This window comes from Macaca fascicularis, chromosome 5 (assembly GCF_037993035.2).
Source record: "Macaca fascicularis isolate 582-1 chromosome 5, T2T-MFA8v1.1".
Classification (NCBI taxonomy): Eukaryota; Metazoa; Chordata; class Mammalia; order Primates; family Cercopithecidae; genus Macaca; species Macaca fascicularis.
In genome coordinates this window covers 91,528,692-91,544,450 of record NC_088379.1, presented here as the reverse complement: position 1 = coordinate 91,544,450, position 15,759 = coordinate 91,528,692, and the positions used below count along the sequence as shown (strand labels likewise).

Here is a 15,759-nt window from a genome sequence, read left to right as displayed (position 1 = left end):
GAATGAGGTAAAAAAGAAAAATATGAGTTGGCTGGGCGCGGTGGCTCACGCTTGTAGTCCCAGACAAATTAAGTGACCCGTCATTGCCATGCATCCTGCATAACTTTTGGGAGGCTGAGTGGGGCAGATAGCTTCAGCCCAGGCATTTGAGACCAGCCTGGGCAATATGGTGAAACCCTGTCTCTACAAAAAAATACAAAAATTAGCTGGGCATGGTGGCATATGCCCGTAGTTCCAGCTACTTGGGAGGATGAGGTGGGAGGATCACCTGAGCCTAGGGAGGTCAAGGCTGCAGTGAACCATGATCACACCACTGCACTCAAGACTGGGTGATAGAATGAGAGAGTGAGACTGTCTCAAAAAAAAAAAAAAAAAAAAAAGAAAGAAAAGGAAAAAATATGAGTTAACATTTATGGAGTCCTTTTTGTATTTTACTAGCAGCTGTGCTCAGCCTAACCCAAGCTATCTCATTAAGACCACATAACAACTCTATGGGAGTATTATTTTTATTATTCCAATTGCACAGAGGAAAAATAAGTTATGCATGGAAGGTTCAGTAGTAACAGCAGGCAAATTGTAGACCATTGGAATCCAAGCAGTTTGAATGAATATCTTTGTGTTTTACTAGTACATCATAAAGCTTTCTGGATGAGTCTGAGGTTTTTATCAACTATGATAAGGACTGGAAATAGGTGAAAAGATATGAAGGGAGAGTTATTAAGATCAATTTTCACATTTTGAGTTTGAATTTCCTATCGTGTTTCCAGGTGGAAGTAACTGGTTAAATAATTGAAAGACAGAGAAAAGGGAATTAAAGAAGTTATTGCTATAAAGGTACTGGTTGATACCATAGGACCACAGACACTTGCTCAGTGGGAGGGTAAAAATAAAAGCAAGACAGTGGCAAGGATGACAACAGTACAGACCACTTTCCCTCTTGAAAATAAATAAGCACATGCAAGCATTCAACCTTCAAACAACGCAAACCCCATAAACTCGAGTATGCAGTCTTTATTTCTTATTTTGACTTTTGTAACTTTCTGTTCTACTATGAGAAAGATTATTTGCCTGGCTTCTCAAAACCATTATCTTATTGTGAAGAACTGTTCTCCCAAAACTCTAGCTCCAAAGAGCCCTGGGTTTTTCTAGAAAATTAGCATTGCTGAGGTTCCCATATTTGCCAAAATTGGAACTTTAGGCATTCATCTTTTAAAATTATTGTATATTTTCAACAGGAAACACTGATACTGTCAAAATTAGAAGCAAAACAGTTTGTTCCTTACAAACTTTTCTTCTTCTCCTCCTGCACCCTGGCCCCCTCCCACCAGCTTCTTGCTGCAAACCAACTTTGCCAACTGTAGTAGGGAGAGAATCCCAGATGGCAATAGCCTGAGTGAGAAAAAAATGTCACTACATGACACATACTCTAGCAGTTTCACTCAGAGGGAAACAGTAATACCATTTCACTGCTGGTATTCTAAAGTGCCATTGTTGGGAGGTGGGAGAGGTTTGAGTGGGAGACAGGTGCTCACATGGGCATGGTTTAGCAAGCATTGTTTCCCAATTCCTAAGTAGCAGGAAGAATTCCTCTACAGCTATCCAGCAGTTAAAGAGATTTAGTCCAGAATGACAGAGTAATTCAAAGCCTGAATGGTTAAATGCCATTCTTTACCATTTTTTTCTTCTCTAAGGAGCATCCTGCATTGGTGATACACACCAAGGATCTGGCAAGGTAGACAGTGGGCCTCAGAAAGGGACTTTCTCATGGAGTCTCAAAGTTCCTATGTCAAATCGTCTGGCAAAGGCAAAACTGAGTGATGCCAGGGGAAGAATGTTAAAAGCAGCTCAAAGGTTCCTGGTGATTCGACTGTATTTTATAAAAGTATTTACATTTCTCTTTTTGGTCATGACAAAGTCTATTGGCACAAACAGCACAGCCACGAAGTATTCTTCTGATTTTAATAACTCATATATTTATATATATATATATATTTATATTTTTGCTTATCTTCATTTCCTCAGCAAAAAGGGAAATAAAAATATTGATCTATAAAATAAGCTGATGATAACACAATGCCAAAAATAGCTTATGTTAAGTGCAAGGGGTGAAGCTTGAAAGCAAGCTAAATTGCAACAACATATTGATTTAACATTTTAAATACAAGACTTGCAATAAAATAATTCTTGAAATATGCTTCTCATTTTTAGTTGACTTTTGAAAAACTACTCTATATACACATATCCAGTTGTAACACTTGACAGTAGCATTATGGGGCATGACATAACTTTGGTACACATTGCAGATATCGATGGTTAATGTCTGTAAATGATATTCCTTCACCAGTTAGACTTCTGTACATCCAGGTGACCAGCCACCTGGTTCTAAGTCATATCCCACCAGAATCCCTGGAGTCCTTGCCAGAGCCATTGGAGACGGCAGGCGAAAGCAGGCTCACTGGATCCATATTGTGTTTCCTCTCTCGGTTCTCCTGGGTTCCACTGTCAGTTCTCCAAATGTGGAAAAAAACTGCTCCATTTCTTTCTGTAGCATGTCATTTCTTTTCTCAGCATCTTCTTTTGCTCGCTCGGCATTTCGCATTTTTATTTCTATCATTGTGAACTTTTTCCTCTCCTGATCCAGTTCATCATGGAGGCTCATCATTTCTGTTTCCAAAGTCAAGTTTCGCTGTTCTAAGCTACAGAGGATGTGGGGGTGGGGGTGGGGGTGGGAGGGGGGCGGGCGGGGAGGCAAGAGTAAGAGATAAAGTGATTTTATTCACTTGAAATGCAAGAGGCATACAAATATTTTCTAAAGTCTATGATGCTTAGGAAATTGGAATAAAGCCCTTTCAATGATTTAAAAGATGTAATTTTGTTTTATTATTTTACTATTTGCTAAGACGATTTACTGTCAGTTTAGTAATTAGTCCCAAGGCCTCTCTTGTAAGCAGCTGTCATTTAATAGAAAATAAGTGAATGCCAGCACAGAGAAACGAGTGACACATGCTGGAGAGAAGAGACAGAAAGCTTCCTGGACGTTAAATTGTAAACTTGACTATACTAAATGCAGCGGGGAAGTCTGATAAAGTTGAAAAAACAAAACAAAACAAAACAAAACAGGGGGCCATAACATTTGCTTTCTATAAAAGGAAAAATAGTGACAGGAAAATGTCATTGTTGGTTAAGTTCACCGCTAAGAATGGGGTTTTTGGAAGCATATAGAGTCCCATCTTGTAAAAGAGTACCCAGAGTAGTGAGCTTACATTGATACGAGAGGTAAAGATCACACCTGTTGAATAAGCACTGCATCTTATATTTTGTAAAAATAAAGCCCATTCCTTGCTATCCCCAATTCTCACTGCTTCCCAAGTTATTAATATAGCTTAGGACATAGGTATTTTATATCTGTATAAATTGATAGTTGTTTTGTACAGCTGTATTAATAGCTTTTGGATAATTGTAGAATTCACAGTAACGTCTTTAAAAACAGAGACTGTTTTCTCCATAACCACTAGGATCCAAATCTTACACATACATTATTCAAAAGAGGTGTATTTTGGTCATGGCTGACTTTTTAATTTCTCCTGTTCTGAGCAAAAGTCCTGTGGGACTCATTCAAATTTACCAAGCCAGCGAAATTTGAAAGATTAATGCACGTGTAGCTCTCAGAAATCTGATTATTTTAATAACAATTTTAAAATTAAAATCTCAATTATATTTCTACTTTGAAAAATTTGATCCCCACGTGTTCATATTTCACCCAAATAAGAACATTTAAAAATTAATCTTCCTTCTCTTTGTAAGCAACTAGAATTTTAAAAATATAAACTTCATATTTTGCAATCTTATATCATTTAGAAGGCTATTTTAAACATATGACCATATTTTTACCTGAAAATTTGGTACTATGCTGGTTGCCACTCAGAATTATTCTACAATGTATTCTCTTTGCTTTCCAAAGCTATTTTAGAGCCAAAATGTTGGAAGAACTTGAAGTTGAAATACTGAGAAAGACAACCGTTACAAAACAATATATTGACACGTTTGCATGTATCAGGTGCTTGTGTGAAACTTCCAGGAATGAAAAGGACTAAGTTGAATACAGAAGAAATTCCTCCCAATGTAAACATTTAAAAGTGCTGGAAAATTTTTAAGAAATATATTTTAAAAATACATAATCAAGGTTAAAATAAAAGAGCGGCTCCAGGTATCAGAACCAAGGAAGAAACTGAAATATAGAGCAACAAGTAGAAGCACACGAGGGCTATTAGTCTTGGATAGAGGCCACAGAGCTTGGGGCTAGGATATCCTTTTTCACATGAGGACAGAAGATGAGGCCTCCAGTATTAGGCAGGCAGAAAACTACAAGTAATTTAACTGAGAGCTTGGAACATCAACTGTTTTTATGAAGAAGAGACTACAAAATCTCTAATCATGGGCCTGGGGAAGTATCAGAATGGAATTAGCACATCAGAGTATTAGTAAGCTACAAACCAGGTCTGAGAAAAGTTACCTAGAATGCCTCAACAATGATAATTATAGAAATTTAATATGGGGAAAAAGAAGTTAACAAAGAAGGAGGACAGATTAACAAGGTCAAACATATCTTAATAAGGGTTCTGGAAAGAGAAAATTGAGAAGGTGGCGAGATGAAATAGACAAAAAGATGATGAAAAAAAATTCCAGAATTGTAAAGATGTAAGTTGTTAGATCAAGTGATGAAACAAAGTTTGAAAGTTAAATAAGGGAAAAGACATATCAGGAAGTTACTAATCAAAGGAAGATGGTATGACAATATTAATATCAGAAAAAAACGGACTTTAAGGTAAAAAGCATTATTATAATGAAAAATAAGCACTAATGAATGATAAAAGGATCAATTCTTCAGGGAGCTATGAATAACTCTAAACTTCCCTGCACCTAGTAGTAGTCTCAAATTGTTCAATATAAAATATGACGAAGTTATAAAAAGAAACTGATAAACTCAGAATACTGCTAAGAAATTTTTAAATATCTTTCTCAAAAATTATAGATCTAGCTGATAAAAATGAGGAGAAATGTAGAAGCTTTGAATAGCCTGATTAACAGACTTGAGCTCTTGGTCATATATAGAATCCCAATCCAGTAATAAGGGAATAGTTTAATAGACCAAATGATTAATATCATTCAGATGAACGTCTCTGATCACAATACAATATTTTCTAAGAAAATTAAGTTAGAAATTGGCTGAGTACAGTGGTTCACGCCTGTAATCCCAGCCCTTTGGGAGGCTGAGGTGGGTGGATCATTTGAGGTCAAGAGCTCAAGACAAGCCCAGCCAACATGGTGTAACCCCCGTCTCCACAAGGAAAAAAAAAAAAATTAGCCAGGCATGGTGGCACACATCTGTAATCCTAGCTACTCAGGAGGCTGAGTCAGGAGAATCACTTCAACCTGGGAGGCAGAGGTTGCAGTGAGCCAAGACTGCATCATAGCACTCTCCAGCCTGGGCTACAGAGTGAGACTCTGTCTCTAAATAAATAAATAAAATAAAAAAGAAAAAAAAAAAAAAAGAAAAAAGAAAGAAAGAAAAGAAAAGAAAGAAAAAGAAACCAATTTGGAGAGGGAAAAAGAACACATCTTTCAAAACTAAAAACCATATATCTCATTGATTGATAATTAAAATATTATCTATCTGTCTACCTACCTCCTATTTATTTACCTACTATCTATCCATCTATCCATCCATCCATCCACCCTTAATACCTGTGGGGTAAAGCTATAAAGGAATTTAACATATATCTCATTGATAATTAAACAAAGTAAAATATTATCAATCATCTATCATCTGTCTATCCATCTACCTACCTATCTATCCATCCATCCACCTTCAATGCTTGTGGGGTAAAGTTACAAAGGAATTTAAAGAAAAATGAATAACTCTAAACAGAAATGATCAAAATTTAGCCAGAACAGTTAACTTTCTATAATTTCATGGCTAGGCCACGAGCGGTCCCCCACCCTACCCTACTGCAGACCTCTCCCTTGACCTGTCACGAGGGTAAGAATGTGACAGTGAAATGGCCCATTGAGATGACCTCTATTGGGAAGTTCTATCAGCTTATCAAAATTTCTGAAATATACCATAGATCTCAGAACAAATATGCATCGGCAACATCCTCAGAAATGAATGTATCCATCAGCAAATTCATAATGATAACTTTTTTCTTTTTCTCCTACATTTAAGGTGTGACCCCTTGCCTCAAAATATAAGCTTCCCAGTGTGAAATGCTAATTTATCATCATGGATTAGCAGTAATTCAGAATTCCAATACATAGTGGTTCCAAAAACTACATTCAGAAAGAATAGTAACCCTTTAAGATGATGACCCTATATTTTTATTTAAATCTCCTGTCACTCTGCATTGTATAGAAAAATTCAAACCAGAACTCCACTCGGTGAAATTTACCAAAAGAATACTTTCCATGGAAGTAATTTTTCAATCTCATTTATAAGTACTATTTTTTAGTATTTATTTTGCCATAGCTTCTGAAAGTATGTTATCTTTTTGTCTGATAACTGATAAATGAATAGGAAACATGCTAAGGTAAATTAAAGCCACCATAACAACTGACTGAGGATCCTAGCACACCATGGAGGAAGGGTTGCCCAAATCACACAGCCTGAAACTGGGACTAAGACTGCTAGAATAGCTACTCCTACTTTGATCACTTTATGAGAAGATGCACATTGATATAATTAGGTTTTAGCATAATTGCCTCTTTATAAATCATAGTTTTTCTTCCTCATTTAGGCTCAGTCTTCCTTGTTCATGTGAACACACTTCACGTCACCCCTCTTCTCAAAAATCTCCATGGATTTCTATCTCAGAGTAAAAGTCAAAGGCTGAAAATGAGCCTGTCAATCCTCTGTCACCTGGCTCTTATGGCCTCTCTGAGCTCATCTGAATCCTCAGGGTCTGGAACATAGACTGGCAGATAGAAGTCACTCTCTCAACATTCAATGATTGAAAGAATAAACATGGAGGTTTATTTACTTCTACTTTTATTTTTACCCTAGTTTCATCCTTCTCTTGTTAGTGAAAACTAACAGCCTCCTAACGCTCTGTCCATCTCCTCACAGCCCCTCTCCTTCCAACCCTCTAATGCAAATCTATCTATTTAATAATAATCAAAGATGACATTTTTGAGCCTATTCTGTACCAGGAAAATATTCAGTCACTTCTTATGTGCTTTTGAGGTAGATACTACTAGTATTTAAATTGTTTACATTAGGGAATCAAAGCTCACAGAGATGAAGCTAACTTGCACAAAGTCACAAAGCTCATAAATGGTGGAGTGAACTTGGGTTTGTTTGACTTTGGAGCCAGCATATGTCACCCTCAGTGTGATCCCATCCCACAGTAGGAGGCTACTGAACCCTCTCTGGTAGTTACGACCTCCAGATTTTCCTCACCTCTTTATCCTGGACTCATACTCTATCTTCTGTTTGGTCATTTCCTGTTTCAGGCTGGAAACTAAACTGTGCAGTGCACTGTGGTTGCTGCTGCTGTTACCAACAAATGTCTCACTGTTGTCACTGCTGCTGGTGGCACGACTACTTCGACCTCCCACACTCCTATGGTCACTTTTGCTTTCATAGTCCCTGGGGTGGGAAAGGTCTTCCTGTGGGGGCCCATCCAAAACAGGGTCCTCAAAGTTCCCCCCATAAAAGTCTTGCTCTGGACAGGTGGTGGTGGAAGAGCGACAGGAGTTGGAGTTCTCAGGGAGGGAGATTTCACAGGAGGAAGTGGACCAGGTGGCGCTGTCGATGCTCTGCTTGTCATCAAGGTTCATCATGGAGAACTGTTGATGGACGTTATCGTAGGTGGACAGTCTGTTGTGCTGGCCTGACTCTCCAGCTTGTTCTTTCTGCTTGTTATCCCTCAGGGTCACATAGCCATTTGGCAGCCAGCTCATGTTTCGTCCATTTGCAGGGTTCCCATGTGTGTCGCTGTTCAAAATGCCCATGCGCACCGTTCCATTCTGTACACTGTGCGTGCCCATTTTGGTACCAGATCCCTTCAGTGAAGAGGTCCTTCTAGACTGTAGGCTTCCATTGGGGGTGGTTTGCGCTTTCTCAAGACCTTCTGCATTACTGCTGCTGAAGGACCCATTGGTAACTATCCCACTACCCTTATTAAAGGCTGGGTTCTTTTTGACCATGAGAGGGGGGCTTCTAGACACATCTAGCTTGTGAACGCTGTTCCTTGGGCTGTTGGTTTTGCTGCCTGATAGAGCTGTGGGGGATCCATTGTCCATGCTGCTTCTCTGGGGAGACTCAGACTTGTCCCAGGAGCACTGCCTACCAGGGCTGTTCTTGGTGTTATTGTTCTCCTTGTTCTGTAACTGCCCCGTGGTGGCTTTCTTTTGAATTTCATTGTTGTTGTTGCTCACTCCATCTTGGGGTTTGCTTTGTAGTTCTGCATCTTTGGGAAAGAGGCAATCATGTTTGCTAATCATCATTGACATCAACTGCTGGACCACCACGGTGCCTAGAATTGCATAGAACATAAAGTAGCATGAGTGAGACAGTTTTTATTTATTTCTATTTCAATGTTACTCTTAAAGAAACATGTTCAAGTGAAAATTCAGCAGTACCAAACCATATTTTTAACTATGATAACAGCAATAGAAGCTAAAAGAACTTGAGCATTTACTCTGTGCCATGAACTGTGTCAAGCACTTTGCTCTTGTAATTTAATTGAATTTTGAAACAAATCTATACATATATATTGTTATTATCACTGTATTATAAAGGTTCAGTAACTTGATTAAGGTTACATGTTAAGGACCAGACCCAGGGCTTGATCCCACAGTTAATCATTAAAAACCTGGGCTCTTAATCGTAATACAATATTTATTACAAATTTGACATTTAATTCTGAGAAATATTTCTTAAGAGGAGGTCACTGTGACCTCTCAACTAATAATTGCCTCAAACTATCAAGATACTTTAGTGGTATCTGTAAATGGAACCCGATACAATCAGGGTGGATGCATGGTTTCTCTAATGTATCAAGATAATGAAATCCATAAGACGTTTGTTTGCCATTCAAAAGCTTTAGGGCATTTTAAGTGACATCAGCCAGAATGGTGTAGTGAAGACCTCCAAAAATCCTCTTCACCATATAAGCAACTAGCAAAAATTTCCAGAATCAACTATTTTGGAATCCTGTAAATTAACTAATGGCTTGATGCAATCTGGAGAGTGTTTACTTAAGAAAAATGGCGGAATGTCAGTAAGAGCAGCAAGGTCTGTGGCATTTTAACTTGCTCTAATCTTATCCTCCTCTCCTTGAAAACCAACAGCCCACAATCACAAAGAAAACCAGCCATCTGGCAGCCACTGGAATGGGCAGAGCAGGGCTGGATTTTAGTTAGTAAATATAGTTTCTATATAAAATACTTAAAACTTGAGATTTGGTGAAGAAAATGATGAAAAAAGGCTTTTGACAATGCAGAATTTCATTAAAACAGCAGCTAATTGAGAGGTTGTCAGGGAGTAGAAACCTGACCTGGGGCAAGACCACTTTTTAGCTTCTGGTGACACTTGGGAAATATAATTCAAAATCAGATTTTGAATAGGAAAAATCATATTGTATTCATTTATATTCTACACACTTTTCCTGCAATTATTAAAAACTTATTAATATTTTAGACTGCATATCAGCAATAAGCAAGATCTACTGCTACATCAATGTTATTCAGATTTTGAAGTTCATAAAAATTACCTGGAGATCCTGTTACAAGGAAGATTGAAATTCAGTAGGCATAGGGTGGAACATGAGATTTTGCATTATAAACCAGCTTCCAGATAACATCAGCAATAATAGAATAGTAGCGCTGGGATCATCTGGAAGCTTGAAAATTTCAGCACCCAATGCAGAGCTTCTGAATCAGAATCCTGAGGTGATTCCTGGGTGCATTACAGTTTGAGAAAACTGTAGTAGATGCAAATATTTCCCTTATATCTTCCAAATTAAATTTCTTGGAAGTCCGAAAGATAGGATTCATTTTTTTTTTTTTTTTCAGATGAGAAAATTGAGGGTCAGAGAGGTTAAGCTATTTGCTCAGGGCACAGAGACGATGTGATTAGGGTGGAATGTAATATTTAGTCTTATTCCAAATTATGCATTTGTCCTAGTATATTTCAGCTGCTGCAATTTAAAACTGTAGCAGTAATAAGTAAACTTGGGATAGTTTTAAAGATAAAACTAGATAAAGATAAATATCTATTGAATTACCATCAATCATTACAGAATTGTGAAAAAAGACTGAAAGTAACAATTCGCTGTATTACACAGCCTTCTTTTCTCTTTTAGTAATCTCCGAATTTGTCATCATATTTTCCATGCATGTTAGCCATGGATCTGATAAAAAGGATTTTAGAGCAGTTAGAATAACACTGTCAAACTTGTGTACTGTGCTTGAAGACATTGTGTATTCAATGCTATTTTACTATTTGCCCATATGCAGACACACTTTTAGAAGTTTGCAGTTTCCATTATATATGACCCTGTCTAGTATTTTGGGAAAATGGGCCTTTTTCCTATCATTGGAATGTTAACATTTGAAGTATCACTGCTTCCCGTCATAGCTATGAACTCTGTGGGCGCATGTAATTAATTGAAGAGCAACATCCGTAAGGCGTCCATGATGAGTCAGTGAACAGCCATGTCAAAGTGTACTTGCCACAATTATGGAGTATGAGTGTCAGGTCCCTAGATATTTAGAAGTCTCTTTTGTATCTTGGGAAGCTTTGATTCCATCTAGTCTCTGGGACAATAAATGGCCATAGCCCCTTGTAAAGGGACTTTCTTAGAATTTTTATAGCCGTTCAGGACAGAGTAACACGGTAGTAATGATGATATGTGTACCACTAAACACACTATCATTTTTTCCTTTTGATTTGCTGTCATTTTCTTCTTAGAATACCAGTGAGGAACATGAAGCCCAGACAATGAGGTCAGAGTGGTTATAATCACCAGCCCATTCTGAAGAGTCCAAGCAGATTCTGGAGTTCCACGGTGCTATACGATCCAGCAATTCTTCCCTGAACCATATAATTTTATCCAGGTTGACTCTAAATACCACATAATTGGCACTTTCCATCATAAGCATTGGCTAAAAATTTCATTTTTCTTTTAAAAACCTAGGGACTTTAAATATAATATATAAATGCAAAAATACATGCAAATGACAGTATTCTGTGCAATATAGTTTCAATTTGTATTTTTTGCAATGAATAACTTTGTACATGTGTCATTTTGCATGTTTGAAGATATCTGTAAGATACCTGATGATTTTTGACAAATGTATATACTCCTGAAAATACCACCTAATCATGATATAGAAAAATGACACTTAAGCCTCTTTGGAGTCAGTTCCCTCCTCCTAACTCTGGCTCATAGCATCCTTTATACGCTTTCTGTCTCTATAGTTTTGCCTTTTTTACAATTTCATATAAATGGAATAATACAGTATGTAGACTTTCATATCTAGGTATTTTCCACTTAGTATAATAATTATGACATTTATTTGTGTTGTTACATGTAGCAGTTCGTTTTTTTTATTGTCAAATAGTATTACTTGCTGTAGATGTGCCACAATTTATCTATTCACTAGTTGATGGAGAATTGGCCTGTTTTCAGTTTGGGGCTAATATGAGTAAAGTCGACATGAACATTTGACTCCAAGTCTTGGGTGAACATATGTTTTCTTTTTCCTTGGGTAAACGTTTAGCACATGACTCTGCTGGGTTTTATGGTTACTGCATATTTAAGTTAATAAGAACCTACCTAATTCTTTTGTGAATTGGCTCTAACATTTTGTATTTCTACCAGCCAAACTTGGTATATTTTCAGTCTTAACTTTACACTTGGTAAGAAATGTGTAGAGACATCTTATTATGGTTTACATTTTAGTTTTTCTAATGACTAAAGACGCTGAGCATCCTTCTGTGTATTATTTGCTATTTGTGTATCTTCTTTGATGATGTGTATATTTCAAATCTTTTGCCATTTTTTTTCATTGAGTTGACTGTCTTGTTTTGCATGAGTTCTTTACATATCCTTAAAACAAGTTATTTATCAGATATGCAACCTGCAAATGTAGTCCCCACTTCCAAAAAGGCTTGACTTTTTGAAAAGTGTCAATGTTGACAAAGTCCAACTTACTAAATAATTTTTTAAAAAAATAATTTTATAGTTAGAGCCTTTTGTGTCCTAAGTGTTGACTAGCACAAGGTCATAAGATGTCTTTAAAAATATTTTCTTCTATATATCTTATACTTTTAACTCCTACATTAGGGTCTGTGATCCATTACAAGTTTTTTGTGTGTGATGTGAGGTAAGGATTGAGGTAATTTATTTATATTTTTTAGGGCTATGAAATTGTTCCAGCATCATTTGGGGAAATGACCATCCCCTTTCCATTGAAATACCATGGTATATTGATCAAAAATCAAATGACTACACATATTTCTGGACTATCTGTTCTATTTCATTGATCTGTGTGTCCATCTTTATATCAATACCATACTTTTAATTATGTGTGGCTTTATACTAAGTCTTGAAATCAAGTTGTGTATATTCAACTCTGTTATTTCCTTTCAAATTGTTTGGGCTATTCTAGATAGCTTTTACTTCTCTGTAAAACTTATAATCAGATTGTCAATCTCTACAAATAAAAATTCTGGTGGAATATTTTTGTGACAATTATATTGAAACTATAGGTCAATTTTGGAAAAATTAATAGCTTAATAATACTGAGTATTCTAATACATGAGCAGGGTATATTTCCCCATTTATGTAGTTCTTATTTGTTTGTTAATGTTTAGTAGTTTTCAGAGTGTGTCTTATACATGCTTTCTTAAATTTCTGCCTAAATATTTTAAATTTATGAGTGTTGTTCTAAATAATAATTTTTATTTCAATTTCTACTTGTCCAATGTAGTATATAGAAATAAAGTTTTATAAATTGACTTTGCATTATGTGATCTTTACATATTTGCATATTAGTTATATTAGTTTTATTTGACAATTACATAGAATTTTCTACATAGAAGTTCATGTTGACTGTTCATGTTGACTGTTTTACATATTCCTTTCCAATTTTATACCTTTTATTTATTATTACTGGCTAAGATTTCCAGTACAATGGAAGTGGTGTGATAAGGTAAACTTACCTTAAACCTGATCTTAGAGGAAAAGTACTTGGTCTTTTATCATTAACTATGGTATTTTAACTACATTTTTCTGAGATAACCTTTGTTAATTTGAGAAACTTTAAAATTTTTTTATCTGCATCCACGATGTTTTTTTTGTATCTTAAAGTGGTGTATTAATACAGTGAATTACATTGATTGATTTTATATGGCTAACCAACCTATCTTCCTGGGATAAATCCCACTGGTGCTGATTTATTATCCTTTTTATATGGTGAAGTCAATCCAGTAAGGTTTTGTTTAGGATTCATATGTCTATATTCATGAGGGATATTATTCTGTATTTCTCTTTTCTTGTAATGTCTTTATCTGTTTTGATATCAGAGCAACATTGGCCTCATAAAAGTAGCTGGCAAGAATTCCCTCTACCTCTTTTTTTCTGAAAAAGTCTGTACACAATTAACATAATTTCTTCTTTATACGTTTGTTAGAATTCACCAGTAAATTTAAGTTAGAGGTGTTTTTGTTTTTGTGGGAATGTTTTTAATTACAAATTCAATTGCTTTACTAGTCTCAGTTTCTTTCCTTCTTTCTAATCTTGAGTGAGCTTTGGTTTGTATCTTTTAAGGAACTTGAACATTTCACCTCCATTGACAAATTTCTTGGCAAAAAGTTGTTCATAATAGTCCCTTATGGTTATTTTAACATCTGTAAGATCTTTGGTAGGTCACTTCTGTTAAACCTGATATAGGTAATGTAACTTTGTTTTTTCTTTTCTGATCAGTACGATGAGCAGTTTACCAATTTTAATGATCTTTTTAACAAACCAGCTCTTGGTTTCACTGGTTTTCTAGATTGTTTTTGTTCTCTATTTTATTGATTTTTGTTCTTATCTTTATTACTCCTTGCCTCTGTTTTCTCTGGTTTAAATTAGCTCTTCTTTTTGCAGCTCCCTGAAAAGGAAACTTAGATAATTAATTTTAGGTCTTTATTCTTTCTGACATAAGTCCATAATTTTATGAATTTTCCTCTAAGCACTACTTTATTTGCATCACACAAACTTGGTACAATTTTTTCTTTTCATTTAGTTTTTAAACATACCTGTATATTTATATTTTAAATGATGTGTATACAGTATAGAGTTGGGTGTTGAATTTTTATTTTTCTCTGCCTTTAGACTGGAATATATAAGGCATTAAGATTTAATGTAATTATTGATATGGTTGGGTTTAATTCTGTCTTCATGGTATTTTTTTCTACTTGTTGCATCTGATAATCGCTCCTCTTTTATTTTTTTCAAGTACTTTAAAAAAATGTTAATTATTATATAACATTCCATTTTATCTTTATTGTTGGCTTATAAGCTAATACTTCATTTTATTTTTAGTGGTTGTTCTATGTTTATAATATTCATATTTAATTTATTATGGTCTACCTTTAAATAATATTGCAACACTTTGCGTACAGATTAAAAGCCTTACACTAGTCCACTTTCATCTGTTTGCTTCCATTTTCTGTGTTTTATTCTGTCATTATCATACATTTCACTTCTGTATATATTATGTGTCCCACATTACATTATCTTCGTTTTGCTTTATGCAATAGGTTATCTTTTAATGAGATTAATAATAGGAAAAATATTATTTTATATTAACTCACATATTATTCCTGTGTAATACTCTTCATTCATCTGTGTGCATATGTGTCTATCTGGATTCATATTCCTTCTGCCACAACAACCATTTAACATTTCTTATAGTGCAAGACCGTCAGTGATGAATTTACTCACAGATTTATTTTCTTTCTCTCAAAATGCCCTTAGCTCCTTTTTATATTTGAAAAATATTTAAATATATCCACTGGACATAGAAATCTAGGTTAATAGATTTTTTTCAGTACTTTAAAGGTTTTGATCCATGTCTTTTAGTTATATAATTTCTAACAAGAAATCTTCCGCAACATTTCTCTTTGTTCTTCTGTGTGTAATGTGTCCTCAGTTCCTCAGTCTGCTCCTAAGCTTTTCTCTTAAAGTGGTTCTCAGCAGTTTAGGATGTGCTTTTGTGTGGCTCCCTTTACATTAATTCTGAGCTTCTGTGTTCTTTGTGTTTGTAATTTTCATCAATTCTGTGAAAAAAATGAGTATTTTTCCTCTGTGCTTCGTGATAGTTTCTCTTATAAAGACAAAGTTTTTATAACTATGAATTTATTCTTTGTAAGTTTTCTCCTAACTTGCTATTAATCTCAAGTGTAATATTCACTTAAGTAATAATTTTCATCCTTAGAAATTCTACTTGAACTTTAAAAATATATTTGATTTATCTCTTTGTCATGTTACATTTTGCTTTACCTTCTTGAACATATTTACAGAATATAATAATATCCTTGTCTGCTATCAGAAATGACTCAATCACATTTGGGTCTTTTTCTATTAGCTATTTTATGTCCTGGTTACAGCTCATATTTTTATGACTCTTTGCATGCCTTGTAGTTTTTAATTGTATAGAAAACACTGAGGGCTTTATACGGTTGGTGACTGAATTTTGAAAAAAAAT

At 35.3% G+C, this 15,759-nt stretch overlaps 1 protein-coding gene across 9 annotated transcripts in view; it reads right to left on the bottom strand.

Moving 5' to 3' along the window:
• Positions 1-492: 492 nt before the first annotated feature.
• Positions 493-15,759, bottom strand: part of ARHGAP24 (Rho GTPase activating protein 24) — a 520,693-nt gene continuing 505,426 nt past the window's right edge. For 6 of the 9 annotated variants that reach the window (XM_074040041.1, XM_065544555.2, XM_045393334.3 and 3 more), the window contains 2 exons: positions 7,457-8,534; positions 1,892-2,696 (listed from right to left, as the gene is read on the bottom strand). In XM_074040041.1, the coding sequence (XP_073896142.1) occupies positions 2,453-2,696; positions 7,457-8,534 (1,322 nt within the window). In that variant the 3' untranslated portion in view covers positions 1,892-2,452. Of the gene's footprint in view, positions 2,697-7,456; positions 8,535-15,759 lie in introns of all 9 variants that reach the window. The other 3 variants (XM_005555334.4, XM_005555338.4, XM_005555336.4) reach the window with 1 other exon arrangement.